Source organism: Mercenaria mercenaria, unplaced genomic scaffold (assembly GCF_021730395.1).
Source record: "Mercenaria mercenaria strain notata unplaced genomic scaffold, MADL_Memer_1 contig_4623, whole genome shotgun sequence".
NCBI lineage: Eukaryota > Metazoa > Mollusca > Bivalvia > Venerida > Veneridae > Mercenaria > Mercenaria mercenaria.
This window is the reverse complement of record NW_026462868.1, coordinates 1,519-15,536: the sequence shown is the minus strand read 5'-3', so window position 1 is coordinate 15,536 and position 14,018 is coordinate 1,519. Positions and strand designations below refer to the sequence as shown.

The following is a 14,018-nucleotide window of genomic DNA, read 5'->3' as shown; positions in this document are numbered from 1 at the left end:
GGGGGGGGGGGGGAAACCTACAAGGCTAATGCTATTTACTGAGAGATGCGCAACGAGATACCGGTAAAACTTTTTATACTGAAAACCTGTCCAAAATATGGTGTCTTCAGTCAAAACTAAACGACGACTATCCCTGAAACATAGAAGTAAGCAATTCAAAATAGGAGACAGGAACAGGATTCAAAGAGTCACATTTGGTTGACTTGTTGAATAAATAGGGTTCATCAACCTGACATGTCCGATCATTCAATTAAGTTTTAAAGTTCTAGGTCAAATGGTTCTTATGTTAGGGATTGAAAATGATTTCAAATGTTCTGGCCCCTAGATATTGAACTGTGACGTAGAGACCCTAAAACACCAGTTTCTTCTGCGGTTCTGGCCAGGCAATCAACTGCTAGAGGCGAAATGGCGTTTTCGAGCGTTCCCGGCCAAACACTAAAGTCCAACCTTGCTCGGAAACCAAACCTTGACCAGGATGGCCACCACACGGGCGTGTCCGGCGTCCACCCTCTCTACAACGCCCACCCGGTGGCACCCAAGTTTCTTCTACTGTTACGGGACTGGACCCCGACACCGAAACCCGCCATTTTACGTTCTGTCCCGACTTTGACGCATTTGGTTTCTTGTCATACATTATGTTTATTCTTTTTGCGTCTCCTTTGTTCAATTATTATGATAATATAACTACTTGAATATAAATACATGTACATGTAAAATGCATACATGTATACACCTTATATATAATTTTAGTGCTCGGGACATGCGAAACTATCAAAATCTTTTCAATTCCACATTGTTGGAATTCCCTACTTTAGTTTTAGTGAAAGATAACTATATGGGGAAGCAATTCCGAGGAATTCTTTCTGATTAATTTCCCTTTTACGGACAATAACTTACAACCGGTAATACCGGTAGATGTAAACTGCTGCAACTGCCAGCAACTGCTGCAACTGCCAGCAGTTCTAGCAGTTGACTGCTGCAACTGCTAACTGCTCACTTCACACCGATTTTTATCTACTTTAGGATAAAATTACATTTTCTGGTGTTCATGCATGAGTGAATCCGGCCGATTTTTCTATTTTAATGATGTGTTCTACGTGCCAAAAATTTCGAAAAAAATTCGAAATGATCTAACTAAGAAAATGAGTGCTCATACTTATAGGTTTCCATTAGAAATAAGAAAGTTATCGCCGTTTTTCGAATGTTACATCTATCGATTTCAGCATCGATGTAATGTTGAAATATGCGCATCAATACAGGGGTCAGCGATATGTATACGTCTCGACGAAATTTATCGAAAGAAGTCTTATTAATAGCAACGTCGCCATAATTTCTGAGTGCTAACAAGAGAAGACTCATAAATTCTGTCTTCATTTTAGTTAATAATTACTTTTTAATTAAGAAATAATATATCTCATTTAGTGATTTGTCGCTGAATAAATCATTGTTTGGAGTTCAGATGCGAAGGAGTTATATCACGAGGGTGCAGCCTCGGTCGATATTCATATATCTCACGGTGAACATTTTTCATATCACCCTCTCAGGAATGCAAAATTTATATAATGTCACATGTTTTATGCTCGTACAAAAGTTCTTCGACAATTGAATGTTTCATAAGGCAAGACTAATTCTTTAAATTTTGTAAATATTACCTTGCTTCTGCTCAATGTACTCTAACTGTATTTTACAAATATTTCGTGCTTCATCAAGTCTTTCAACGTGACCCTCTATCTCCGCCAGACGCTTAAAGAAAAGTCATGCATGATTTGCATATTATATTGAATATAAGGTTCTTTTGTAGCAAATACATTGTACTGTGTCATTATATAACAACAAAAAGATTAATCAAACACAAGAAAAACGATGAATTATAATGCCAGGAAGAAATGCATCTATGCTTTACCTACTGTATTCTCTATTTGTAACCATGTATCTTCTTCTTACAACAAACTTGCTTTTTTATTACTTTCTGCTATAAGAAATGAAATTATATTGTCTGAAGGATAACGAAAATGGGAAAATAAACAGAAACAACAGTCATTTTGATGTTGACCCCATAAACACTTACACTCATTCTTTGCAACCAGAACCATAGCTGCACAGGTTTGAAAAGTCGATTACCAGCAGCATGTATTTGGAAATCATGTATTGAACATTTACAGTGCCGTCTTACAATCACTTACCTCTTTGAAAGTCACGTTGTCTAATTCAAGTTGTCTGACTCTTTCTTCCAGTAAGTCGACCTTCTGTTTTACATTTTTAAACTTACTGTCACTTTGCTTGCTCAATTCTTCTAACGCAACATCTAGCGCTGTCTTTGTTTTAGCATCTACTGAGCGTAACAAATCATTTTGCTTTGATTCTATGTCTGCTTTATTTGTGTTAATGTCTGCCTTTGTGTCTTGGATCAGTTGTTTGAGTTCTGCTTCTTTGTTTACAATAGAGGACATAGCAGTTCTACACACTTCGACCTCATTGTACGTAGTGATAATGAAGTTATCATGTTTCAGCTGAAAAAGGTAGTGGTATCATATTGTGCACAACATATTGGACCAGAATTTATTACTTTTCTTTGTCAATTTTTCAACGATATTTTCATCATTATAGAGCTTTTAAATTTTAACTTTTAATCTGACTTAGCTTCAGAAATGTTTAAAATATTCGTACCGCAATGTGTATAATTGTACTTAACGGTAATCTGAATGCAAATAAATGACAGCTGGAAAAACAATTCCTTTAAATTTTATATTATGTCTAAATTCATTATCACGTAAATACCTTCATAGCTATATCTGAATATCATATTTAAATTTCAATAATTATAGTCCTCATTGTTTGTCATGATATTACTTGTTTAAGTTTAATGACTGCCTGTTGAGCATCGGCTCGTGCCTTCAGTTCTTTGTCATCTTCAAGAATTGCTATGATATCATCAATGCAGTCATTCAGCTCTTTATCTTCGAGTTCCATTGTAGGCGAGTGAAAAATTTTGTTTCGTCTTTTAAGAACCTATATAAAAATCGATATTATATATAATACTCAAAGTACATATACTCGCATAAGCTTGAATGTTATAAGTTCTGAAGAACATCTGAAAGAATGACTTTATACAGTTTCTTTACTCTGATATTTTTGCTGTAAGTAGTTTACGTTTATGCAGCATAGCAACCTGCCTTTGATATTCCAATAATTTGGTGGTAGAACTCACAAAGAAAAGAGACATACATGTAAAAAGTGTTAGTAAGTAAGTTGATTATGGTGGCCGCCATGAGCCATGCATCAGTATTTTCCTTGTACCCAAGACTGCATTACCCTTCCTTCGTTCAACAGTATATTTGCACACTACTGGTCTAAACCATTATAATGGTTATTCATTTTAAATGCAGCAAGCCTATTGGATGAGAGAAGTAGATACAGAAAAAATGAACCGATAGTTTATTTACCCTGATGAAAACATCTGTTCCAGTTACTCTGCTTTGGAAATTGATATTATTTACGAAGATATGTAGCAATCCTGGGGCATCAATATCAGCGGCGGACACCTTGTCTGAATACCCAGGTGCGTTGATGAAACATTTTGCAATTTCCCACGGCACAGAACACCAGTTCTGAATATTAGTGTTTTTCCAGTTTGGTGTTGGTGGGGTGGAACCATGACCTTTCAGTATGTCTTCAAATATTTCGTCACAGACATGATTACGACATCGCTGTTTTCGAGGAAATAAACAGTTACAGCTGTTCTGTCCCCACGGGCATTTCTCTTTTCCAGTACTCGGATCATACACACACTTATGTAAAGGTTTCAAACAATTTAGACTACACTGGTTACATGTTGATGCAGGACCGTGTTTGAATCCGTTAACAATTCGTATATGATCCTGTTGAACAATATCATCGGCAAAGCCTTCTATACCATCTTTGAGGTATTTATAAGCTAGTCCACCTTTCACCCAGTTCCTGTATTTCAACCTTTCTATTTGGCGTTGATGGGTCATTTTGTGTAGACGAAACGATATTTTTCTTTATTTGCAATAAACTATTATATCGGCTATATTATGAATTTTTGTCTTTGCTACACTTGATACAAAGTGCCAAATATTGTCGTTTTGGAAACTGAAATGCGTAGAAAGATACATGTTTACCAATATTATAGATTTTCAACACAAATACAGTAATGCTTTAATTGAAAAATAATTTATAGCAAAAGAGTGTTTTAACACTATTTATGCACGATGGGTGGTTATACGTCGGGCATAATAATATCACATATTACCGCCCGAGTGTATAAATAGTGTTAAAAGAGGTTTTGCTGTAAATTATTTAGATTCTAATATGTCCTTAATCTAAAACAGTAGATAAAATATAGAAGCGCTCTTTCTTTGTCGTAACAAATACTTTATAGCTTATTAGAATATAGTTTTATACAGTTTGCGACTTATGGTCATAAGAATATAAAAATAAGAGGGCCAAGATGACCCTAGATCGATCACCTGAGAAACACTCAATTTTCATTAAGATTGGACCAAAAATGTGGTCTCTTTAGTGTAAACAAGTATTTTCTCCAATTTGACCTAGTTGTTGATCCCAGATAACCCATATTCAAACTTGACCTTAATTTTATTAAGGTTATCATTCTGACCAAGTTTCATGAAGATCAATTGAAAAATACAGTCTCTATTGCTTACACAAGGATTATCTTTGATTTGATCTGTTGACCTAGTTTTTGAACACACGATCCATATTCTAAGCTGACCTAGATTTTATCAAGGCAATCATTCTTACTAAATTTTATGAATATCCAGTGTAAAATGCAGCCCCTATTGCAGGGTTTTTCTTTAATTTGACCTTGTGACCTAGTTTTTGACCACAGATAACCCATATTCAAACCCCTCCTAGATTTCATCCAAACAAATTTTCTGATCAAATTTCATGAAGATCTGTTGAAAATGCAGCCACTATTGCATACACAAGGTTTTTCTTTGATTTCACCTAGTGACCTAGTTTTTTACCCCAGATAACGCATTTTCATATTTGGCCTAGATTTTATCAAGGTTATCATTCTGACAAAACTTTATGAAGATCAGTTGAAAAATACAGCCTCTATCGCATACACAATGTCTCTCTTTGATTTGACCTAGTGACCTAGTTTTTGACCCAAGATAGCCCATTTTCGTACTTGGCCTAGATTTCATTAAGGTTCTTATTCTGACCAAAATTCATGAAGATCAATTAAAAAATACAGCTTCTATCGCATACGCAATGTCTCTCTTTGATTTGACCTTGTGACCTAGTTTTTGACCTAAGATGGCCCATTTTCGTACTTGGCCTAGATTTCATTAAGGTTCTTTTCTGACCAAAATTCATGAAGATCATTTGAAAAATACAGCCTCTATCGCATACACAAGGTTTTTCTTTGATTTGACTGAGTGGCCTAGTTTTTTTACCCCAGACAATCCATTTTCAAAACTGGCCTAGATTTCATCACGGTAAACATTCTGACAAAATTTCATAAAGATCATTTGAAAAATACAGCGGGACTGGACAGAAATGGATACATGCCTACTTGTCTGTTAAACATGTGTGACGGAGAGCGTGAAATCGGAAAGTAGATTAGATATAGGGGTTTTCTCAAAGATATTAATATTATTAATAAAACTGTTGTAGGAACATTACAAAAGCCAATTTTAAGTTTATGTATTCGACATAACGGCACCTTCAATATGTCAGGTGCTACTGCTGGGGTGGTGATGATGGTTATGGCGTGTCTGTGTGTTTGGGGATTGTTCGAACACTTCAGGTGAATTATACTCGGGTAAAGATCCCTGTGGACAACTGTAAGAGCTCTTCAGGGTTCTCATAATGAGTACAGGATTGTTGTAAATAATATGTTTATAATTCTATTGAATAAAATATCGGAGGTCGATTGCAAAACGGTAATAACCTAATGAAATGAAAAAAGGAGATACACACTTTTCGCACTCAAGGCTCTGTGTATTTAAGCCTGTAAAATCAAAATATTACATTTTTCACATTTTAAAGCTTTCAAACTGCTTATTTTTATTGAATATAATTAAGTTACGACAACATAAATTTATTGAAGTTTATTTGTCTACTCATAAAGCAAAGACCATTTTACATTCCTTTACACGCGAGTGGCTGTTCGTGGAAAGAAATATTATTGAACTAATGCATCTTTATGTCTTTAGGTTCTGTCTGAATCCTATATTGATGAAGAATGTAGCAGTTAAGCCGGTTTGCAAGGCGTCGGTTATCATCGACAAGTGGCTAAATATGGTGTCATTACTGGATTTCGATTAAGATAAGTATTATCACCCTTCACGGAAAAGGAACTGGTCTCCGATTCGCTGTATCAGCATAAAGTGTTGGGCATCGTTCTGATGACCAAGGAATCCGCTTTCAATATGTTGTATTTACATTCGCCCTATTCTTTTCAATTGAAAACCATGACCTGCATTTTCTATGAACAGCAAAAGGAAAGGCGTCAAAGTGACGCTAGTACATGCTTAGTGATAACGGGAAGCTGTTTGACGACGTGCGCTTATAGTCAGGGAGAACGTTCTTGACGTAGGCCAGAGACCACCAGTTGTTTTCCCATAGACGTACATTATGGCGTGTACGGCCTTACAAACATCGAAACATGTATATCTAATTACAAGTATTTCAAGAACTATCTTAGCTCTACCAAAATATCGGACGAAAAACATATGAATAGTGATACTTTATTTAAGTAATTTTCGTGTGAATGAGATGACCCCTTGTTTACATCATTGACATGGCGGGAGAAATTCGTTTGATAGAACTTTTTTCAACACACATAAAATGTAGCAAATTTTGTCAAAATGTATAATAAAATACTGTAAATGTAGTGAAAAATATCAATTTTGAAAAACACAATCACTTCCTGGGTTTGTTTACATGACTGACCAATCAGAACGCACAGACGTTAACTAATTCCCAGGTATACACTTACCTCATTCCCTGTACTTTTTTGAATTGGTGGTCTCTGACCTATAACAATTGTTCCGTCTGGTGAACAGAATGGCCGGGAAGCTGATTTTAATGTTAAATGCAGCAAAATGTGTGCAATTTATGATGTAGTCTTGTTTACAAATGGAAAGGGGTTGATGCAAAATGAACGCCAGAATAGGCGCGATTCATGGATTTGCCGATCCTATTCTGCCGTTCATTTCGCATGAACACCGAAAAAAAAATCATTTCTTAAATATTTTTCCGCTGTTGTGAAAGACCACTTTTATCTTCGTCTTTTTTTTTTCGACACATTTCATCAATTGCACATACAGGCATTTAAATTTAGAAAGTTACCACTAGTTTGACCATTCATGATGAGAATGCCACTGCAAATAATTCTCTAACACCGTATCGAGTGTTGGTGCTTCTATATTTGTTCTTTAAGGGGACGCATATTGCTACATTCACAGTTCATACAGAAATGCGGAAGGGGTGCATATTCAAGAAATCGATGGTGGGAAAATAAAAAACATATTCCTAAACTGATATAATACTGATGGACACCTGTAATATTCAGTACTTTGTGGATAAGGATGAGGTACTATGAATGTAATAGGAAAACAGAGGTCTTTGTGAAAGTACATTCAACACAAAATATTAAGCTTTTGTATAAGGAAAAAACAGGTTTAAAGACACACCAGGTTTGAATTTAACGCCACGTCATTTCAGCTCGGGATGGACGCCATATTTCTCATTGATAAAAATTGTAAACGAAAAAATCAGAGTGGGATTAGCATTGCAAGGGCATAACATGACATTCTACACAATGAATACCTTAGAACAGATATCTAAGATGCTACACAGGTCAGGCGGGTTAAATGCATAATGTCGATCACTTGAAATTCATCTTGAAAATGTGGTTAATTTTAGTTTATTTACATGGTTTTTAATTTTCCCACGACTTCTCGGCGATTCACTGCAAATGTATTACTGCGCCGGACGAAAGGTAACTCTAATAAACAACGGGAGACAACTTAGGTGTCAGCATGTGTACGATTTAAAAAAAAACATGTCGATGATTATAATTTCTTATCAAATAATGAATCCTATTCAGATATTCGTCTTTAATATTAGAAAATTATTAATTTCTGTGGACATTTATCAAAAAATATTACTTACAGTGGACTACTTTGCGCATCAAACTGGTTTCCGCTTCAGTTGTGAGGCACTTCCGTTATACTTTTTGACAACAATAACAAAACACAAAATGAATCAATAAAGTCACTTATAAACCGATTGCTACTTAAATCAGTGTAAGTATAATTGTTACAACATTATACATGTTCGTTACGTTATGAGATAAAGTTTATCTTGAACTGCATAATCCATTAATTACGTTTAGATGATATTGCATTTACAACTTATTTGACCCCGTTTATTTACGTGAATGACAGCAGTCTCGTGCAACTCGTGCAAACACAGTTATGAAAAGTATGGTGGAGAATTCAAGGACAAATTATAAATGACATTAAAGTGAGGATAACTGTATATTCGTCCAGTTTTGATCATTGACATTCCTGCTGTGTATTAGTAAGTTTTGTGAACAATATTAGAATGTTACTTTTGCACATATACACATTGATTGGATCTCTCAACCAAATTCCATATCTTATTTTAGGGATTTTTAAGACAATACATAAACAAAAGTTTGTTAAATGTGTTTTGATATTTAAGTGCATTGTAGTTCATGAATACCAAGTTAAAAATTAATAATGGCAACATTTCTAGGCCCTTATTGTAAGCCACTAGACTTCTGTAACGGTAAATGTTTAATGTATTAAGGGGAATATACTCTTTAAGTTTTGGAATGTGGCATTCCTTGACCACCGTATCTTTTCTTATGCACTACTTTGTAAACAAACTAAATAATGTGTTTTAGCTTACATATGCGAAATGAAAAGCAAGACAGTGAACTTATTTCACATTCTTTCTTTAAATTAGAATCTGTAGGAGATTGATAAATGTTTGGACAAGGTGAAGCACTATTATTTTCGCACAAAAAAGTATTAATTGTTGACTTTGAATGTACACAATAAGTCTTATGTAATTCAACAATAACTTTCTTGTTTCAGTTTTTCTCATTTTTATTTTAGTGAGCAATCGTTTGTGTACTTATAACAGTTGAAACAGTATCCATTTCATGTACCAAAATCTTGTACTTTTTTGCAGGTAAATTTTATCATACCCCACCCACTTTTTTCTAATTTCAAAGTATGCGTCCCCTTAACAGAATATTCACTTTTTCAACATAGGTTTTTCGAGATTCACAGCTTACTTAACAGAAAACAATGCTTTGAAAATGCACCATCAAACACGTTTTGGCTATTATATTCCGAGTAGATGAGTTTTTCTCCAATAGCAGACGAAAAAGCAGTAGAATCGCATTTATATTACTTACATCGGGACACGTACGCGGATGTCGACGCATGGCAGCAAGTGCAACAGCTCTATACATAGTTTTTGAATAGTCTAGATAAACGTGATATGACATATTCAGTATGAATGTGCAGTATAAAGATTTACGAATGAATTGGTGATGTCCCCACTCTAAACTTCCGATGTCAAATGTTCGAATAGATAATAGACAAATTAAGATTATTCATTCAAAAAAGCTGCTATCAAAAGTGTCTTTTATTCAGCCTAACGACAGTTTCCGTATGATCAGAACAAATATTCTGATGCACGTACAGTCACGCTTAGCATCTTCCAATCGACTTCTTAACATTTGGAACCTTTCTGTTCATCGGCCTTATGAGAGATGTAGCCGTTCTGCAGATCGGCCTTGTGAGGGATGTAGCCGTTCTGCGGATCGGCCTTGTAACTTGTAAAGCCGTTCTGCAGATTAGCCTTGTGAGGGATGTTGCCCTGCAGATCTGTCTCGTGATAAATATAGCCGCCCTGTAGATCGCCACAATTTCAAATTTGCCATATGCGGGTGCAAACTGCAATGATTTGCAACCCAAAATGATGATGAATTTGCAGCCACAGTAGACTCACAATGAGCAGATGCGAAGACAGAATTACGAAGGCACTCTCTAAACTCATGAGGGAAAATTATACTATATATCACTTCATTGTGTAAATGAAATTAACCTGAGAGCAAATCCTTTCTTTTATACTTTATAGTGGTATGTTAATATTACTTTGAGACAACCCCTATATTTACTCCGTACTCCGATGTCCGCTTTCCGTCCTCCGACCTCCGTCACACATGTCTATTTTGCTGAAATTACTATACAGTTTCACAAAAAATGTTTCTTTACATTTCAATACATAGATATGGTAAATACTGTCTCTAATGATGTTTCCATCACAAGCTCAAAGACCACTGTAGGAGGTATTTATAGTCACGTAATATTGGAGTTATACCTGAATGATGATTGGTTTTTAGTTCACGAATCTTGCGACCTATAACTATTTACGAGATGAATAGTGTAGTTGGCGGTGGCAGTGTCAGAACTCGGCTATATCTCCGTAAACTCTGTAATGTACTTACCGGTTAATACGCCGCAACAGTAGTATGGATTGATCAAACAGGAAGTGTACAATAAATATTTATTCAATTAAAATGTAATATGCAAATTTAACTCAGCACAATCTAACAGTTATAATAAAGCAATAGTACATTCGTGAAAATAATTAAAGATAAAACCTGGCAAAGTAAATAACCTCTGTTGCTTGCTTTTTATAAGTATGCAATTCATAACTTTATCATGACATCAGGTGTTGTAAATGACCAATCAGAGAGCTGCATTTTCAAGTACCTACCAGTTTCCACTTGGGTAAAACAAAGTATTTTTACAATGAACATATAGTGACTTTACATCTAAATATCACACTATTTCAGAAATCAAATTAAGAGTTTTGACTGCACATGCCCCAGATGATGCTACAAACAACAAAACTTCGAAGATTCATTTAAATATTACATGGATTTAATACTTTGTTTTTAGTTTAATGTTTGAGATTTTACACACAGGGAATCAAGGATAAAGTCCGAGTAAAATGTAATTATTACTTATTATAAGAAGTGAAATTAGTATCATTCCGCAATGTTTAAAATTCGGACATGTTAAAATTATGATAAAATTCTAATGCATTATCTGTTATAAACACACACTGGTCTATTTTTAGAACAGCACCCGTTGGTATACCATCGAAATTGATTATTTCACTAAATCAATTGACAGACTTCAATACATTACTAATTTGTTTCAAACTTTTACTGTAAGGCTTCAGAGTGAAACATGCTGAGACCAGTCAAGCTATGGGGAAAAATAAACTATACGAAAATGTAAACCTTAGATATTACTATGAATCCGTTTAATTGCATATTTAGTTGACGGAAAATATATTTTAACACGCAAAGTGTATTTCAATCGCGTGCATCAAGGATACATTCTTTAGTTAAATGCAGTCAACGGTAACAATTTAAACCAGCAACACAGGATATATTACACAATTGCGTTTTACATTGTAACGAGACGGTTAATTCAGCTCAATGTCACTTTAAAGATCATAATTATGTCGAATATTTTAAACATCATCCTCAGGTAAAGCCACCTTAAGATGGTATTTCAAAAGTTGCTCTAGTACAACATACTTCTTATGTATATCGTTAAGGAAATCTACATTGGAATACAAGTATACAACTTTATGCAGTCGATGGTTTAAAGAGTTAATTGTTGTCCATACACCAAACGTTTAGAGGATGGGTTTGGTTCTATATTAACATAGATTTGTCCCGCCATCCTCCCGCACTTACGTCCGTTCATCTCTCCGTCCGTCCCAAACAGTATTGTTGGTGAAGAGCACATGAACAATTTTTTTTAGCTTCAAAAATTCATAAGGGCATATCTAAAACAATGACTTCGACACAATTAAAGGAAATTTTGTTAAAATGTGATATAATGGCAAATGACAAAATGTTGATCAGAAAAGCAGCAGGTCATGACATTTTTTAAACAATTATACACATCCTCCCATTATATTTTAATTGTTTAGATGCTTGAATTTGACGTAAGAGGGAACTTAATGTAAATCTATCATTCTATGTACTGATGAGCTACATAATCATGCACAAACACTTTAACGCGTACATAAAAATCCCCATGCTTGCTCAATTTTACAAATTTTTGTTCTAGGCAACAGGGTCTAATATTGATAGTTGATAGGTTTAATTCCATCTCAAGCAAAACTGCACTCCTTTTGTTAAAAACAGCCACGTTTCAGTTCTTTTCACATTTATTAGGTACAGTGGATTCGTTTTATGTAAACAACAATATTAAGAGGCCACACAAAATTAAAATAAATTCCTGAGTAAATTGGTGCCTTTTGAGACTTATTTGGATAATATTGTCTCTGCCAGTGTACATTTTGTCTTGTTTGTTTCTTATCAGTACAAATTAATGCCCTGTCTGTTATTATTTTGTATTGCATACTGAAATATTTTATATGTATTTTAATACTTCATTATTACTATTTCCTTTTATACTTTTACTTTTATTCCTAGCAATCCTTTACTTCGATGATTATGAAACACTGTAAATAAAACTGGCAAGAAAATACATTTAGCCTAAGTAAATGGTACAGGACGGAATGTTAGGGTTAATATTTCTGCTTGTTTTATCAGCATCAGTGTCATTTTCATAACTGAAGTTGCGCTGGTACGTGTTGTTAATAAGAAGGTAAGACAATTCATTTACTTCAAATACGCCAAGAATCTTTAACAACTTCTTTAAGCTTCTTTCTTAGAGAAGTGAGGTCATTAGTTATAAAAATATACTTGTGTAATGGAGAGTTTTTCAGTTTACATTTACACTGGAACCATTCGTATACCTTACTGCGTAAGTCGAAGCGTACCATGACATGAGGTTTCCCTCCCTTACATGTACATGTGCTGATGTACATGAGAACACTTTCTTCACAATATTAAAGGACTTCCATGTATGGCCATCGAAGATTGTGCATTTCCTTGATCTGATGGGAGCCGAGAGCTCTCAACAGATTCTTTATCGTCAGAACATTCTAAGTCAACATGCTTATGTGACTTATTTTTGCAGCTCAGACATATGGTTAAGTAACTCCACAACTTGATGACATAAATTCACCAGTTTTTAGCTCACATGTCACAAGGTGAGCTTTTGTGATCGCGCAGCGTCCGTCGTCCGTCCGTCCGTCCGTGCGTAAACTTTTGCTTGTGACCACTCTAGAGGTCACATTTTTCATGGGATCTGTATGAAAGTTGGTCAGAATGTTCAACTAGATGATACCTACATGTAGGTCAAGTTCGAAACTGGGTCACGTGCGGTTCGAAACTAGGTCAGTAGGTCTAAAAATAGAAAAACCTTGTGAACTCTCTAGAGGCCATACTTTTCGATGGATCTTCATGAAAGTTAGTCAGAATGTTCATCTCAATGATATCTAGGTCAAGATCGAATTTGGGTCACATACCTCAACATTGTGACCTCGCTAAAGGCCATATTTTTCATGGGCTCTGTATGAAAGTTGGTCTGAATGTTCATCTTAATGATATCTAGGTCAAGTTTGAAACTGGGTTACGTGCCAAGTTCGAAACTGGGATACGTGCGATCCAAAACTAGGTCAGTAGGTCTAAAAATAGAAAAACCTTGTGACCTCCCTAGAGGCCATACGTTTCAATGGATCTTTGTGAAAGTTAGTCAGAATGTTCAACTTGATGATATCTAGCTAAAATTTGAAAGTGGGTCACATGCCTTCAAAAACTATGTCAGTAGGTCAAATAATAAAACAACCTTGTGACCTCTCTAGAGGCCATATTTTTTATGGGATCTGTAGGAAAATTGGTCAGAATGTTTATCTTGATAATATCTAGGTCATGTTCGAAACTGGGTTACGTGCAATCCAAAACTAGGTCAGTAGGTCTAAAAATAGAAAAACCTTTTGACCTCTCTAGAGGCCATATTTTTTAATGGATCTTCATGTAAATT

General features: G+C 35.1%; 1 protein-coding gene across 1 annotated transcript; it reads right to left on the bottom strand.

Annotated features, from left to right (window-relative positions):
- Nucleotides 1–1,625: 1,625 nt before the first annotated feature.
- Nucleotides 1,626–4,107, bottom strand: LOC128554003 (uncharacterized). Its single transcript, XM_053535206.1, has 4 exons — nucleotides 3,444–4,107; nucleotides 2,851–3,009; nucleotides 2,184–2,510; nucleotides 1,626–1,743 (listed from the first exon to the last, which is right to left on the bottom strand). Exons 1-4 carry the CDS (start codon nucleotides 3,993–3,995, stop codon nucleotides 1,633–1,635), a joined length of 1,149 nt encoding a protein of 382 aa, XP_053391181.1. The 5' UTR covers nucleotides 3,996–4,107; the 3' UTR covers nucleotides 1,626–1,632.
- Between the last annotated feature and the right edge of the window lie 9,911 nt (nucleotides 4,108–14,018).

Coding starts and splice junctions, on each gene's coding strand:
- LOC128554003 (XM_053535206.1), bottom strand. CDS start 3,995: ATGACCCATCAACGCCAAATAGAAAGGTTGAAATACAGGAACTGGGTG. Junction 2,511..2,850: donor CAGTCATTAAACTTAAACAA/GTAATATCATGA, acceptor TACCTTTTTCAG/CTGAAACATGATAACTTCAT. Junction 1,744..2,183: donor ACAACGTGACTTTCAAAGAG/GTAAGTGATTGT, acceptor CTTTTCTTTAAG/CGTCTGGCGGAGATAGAGGG.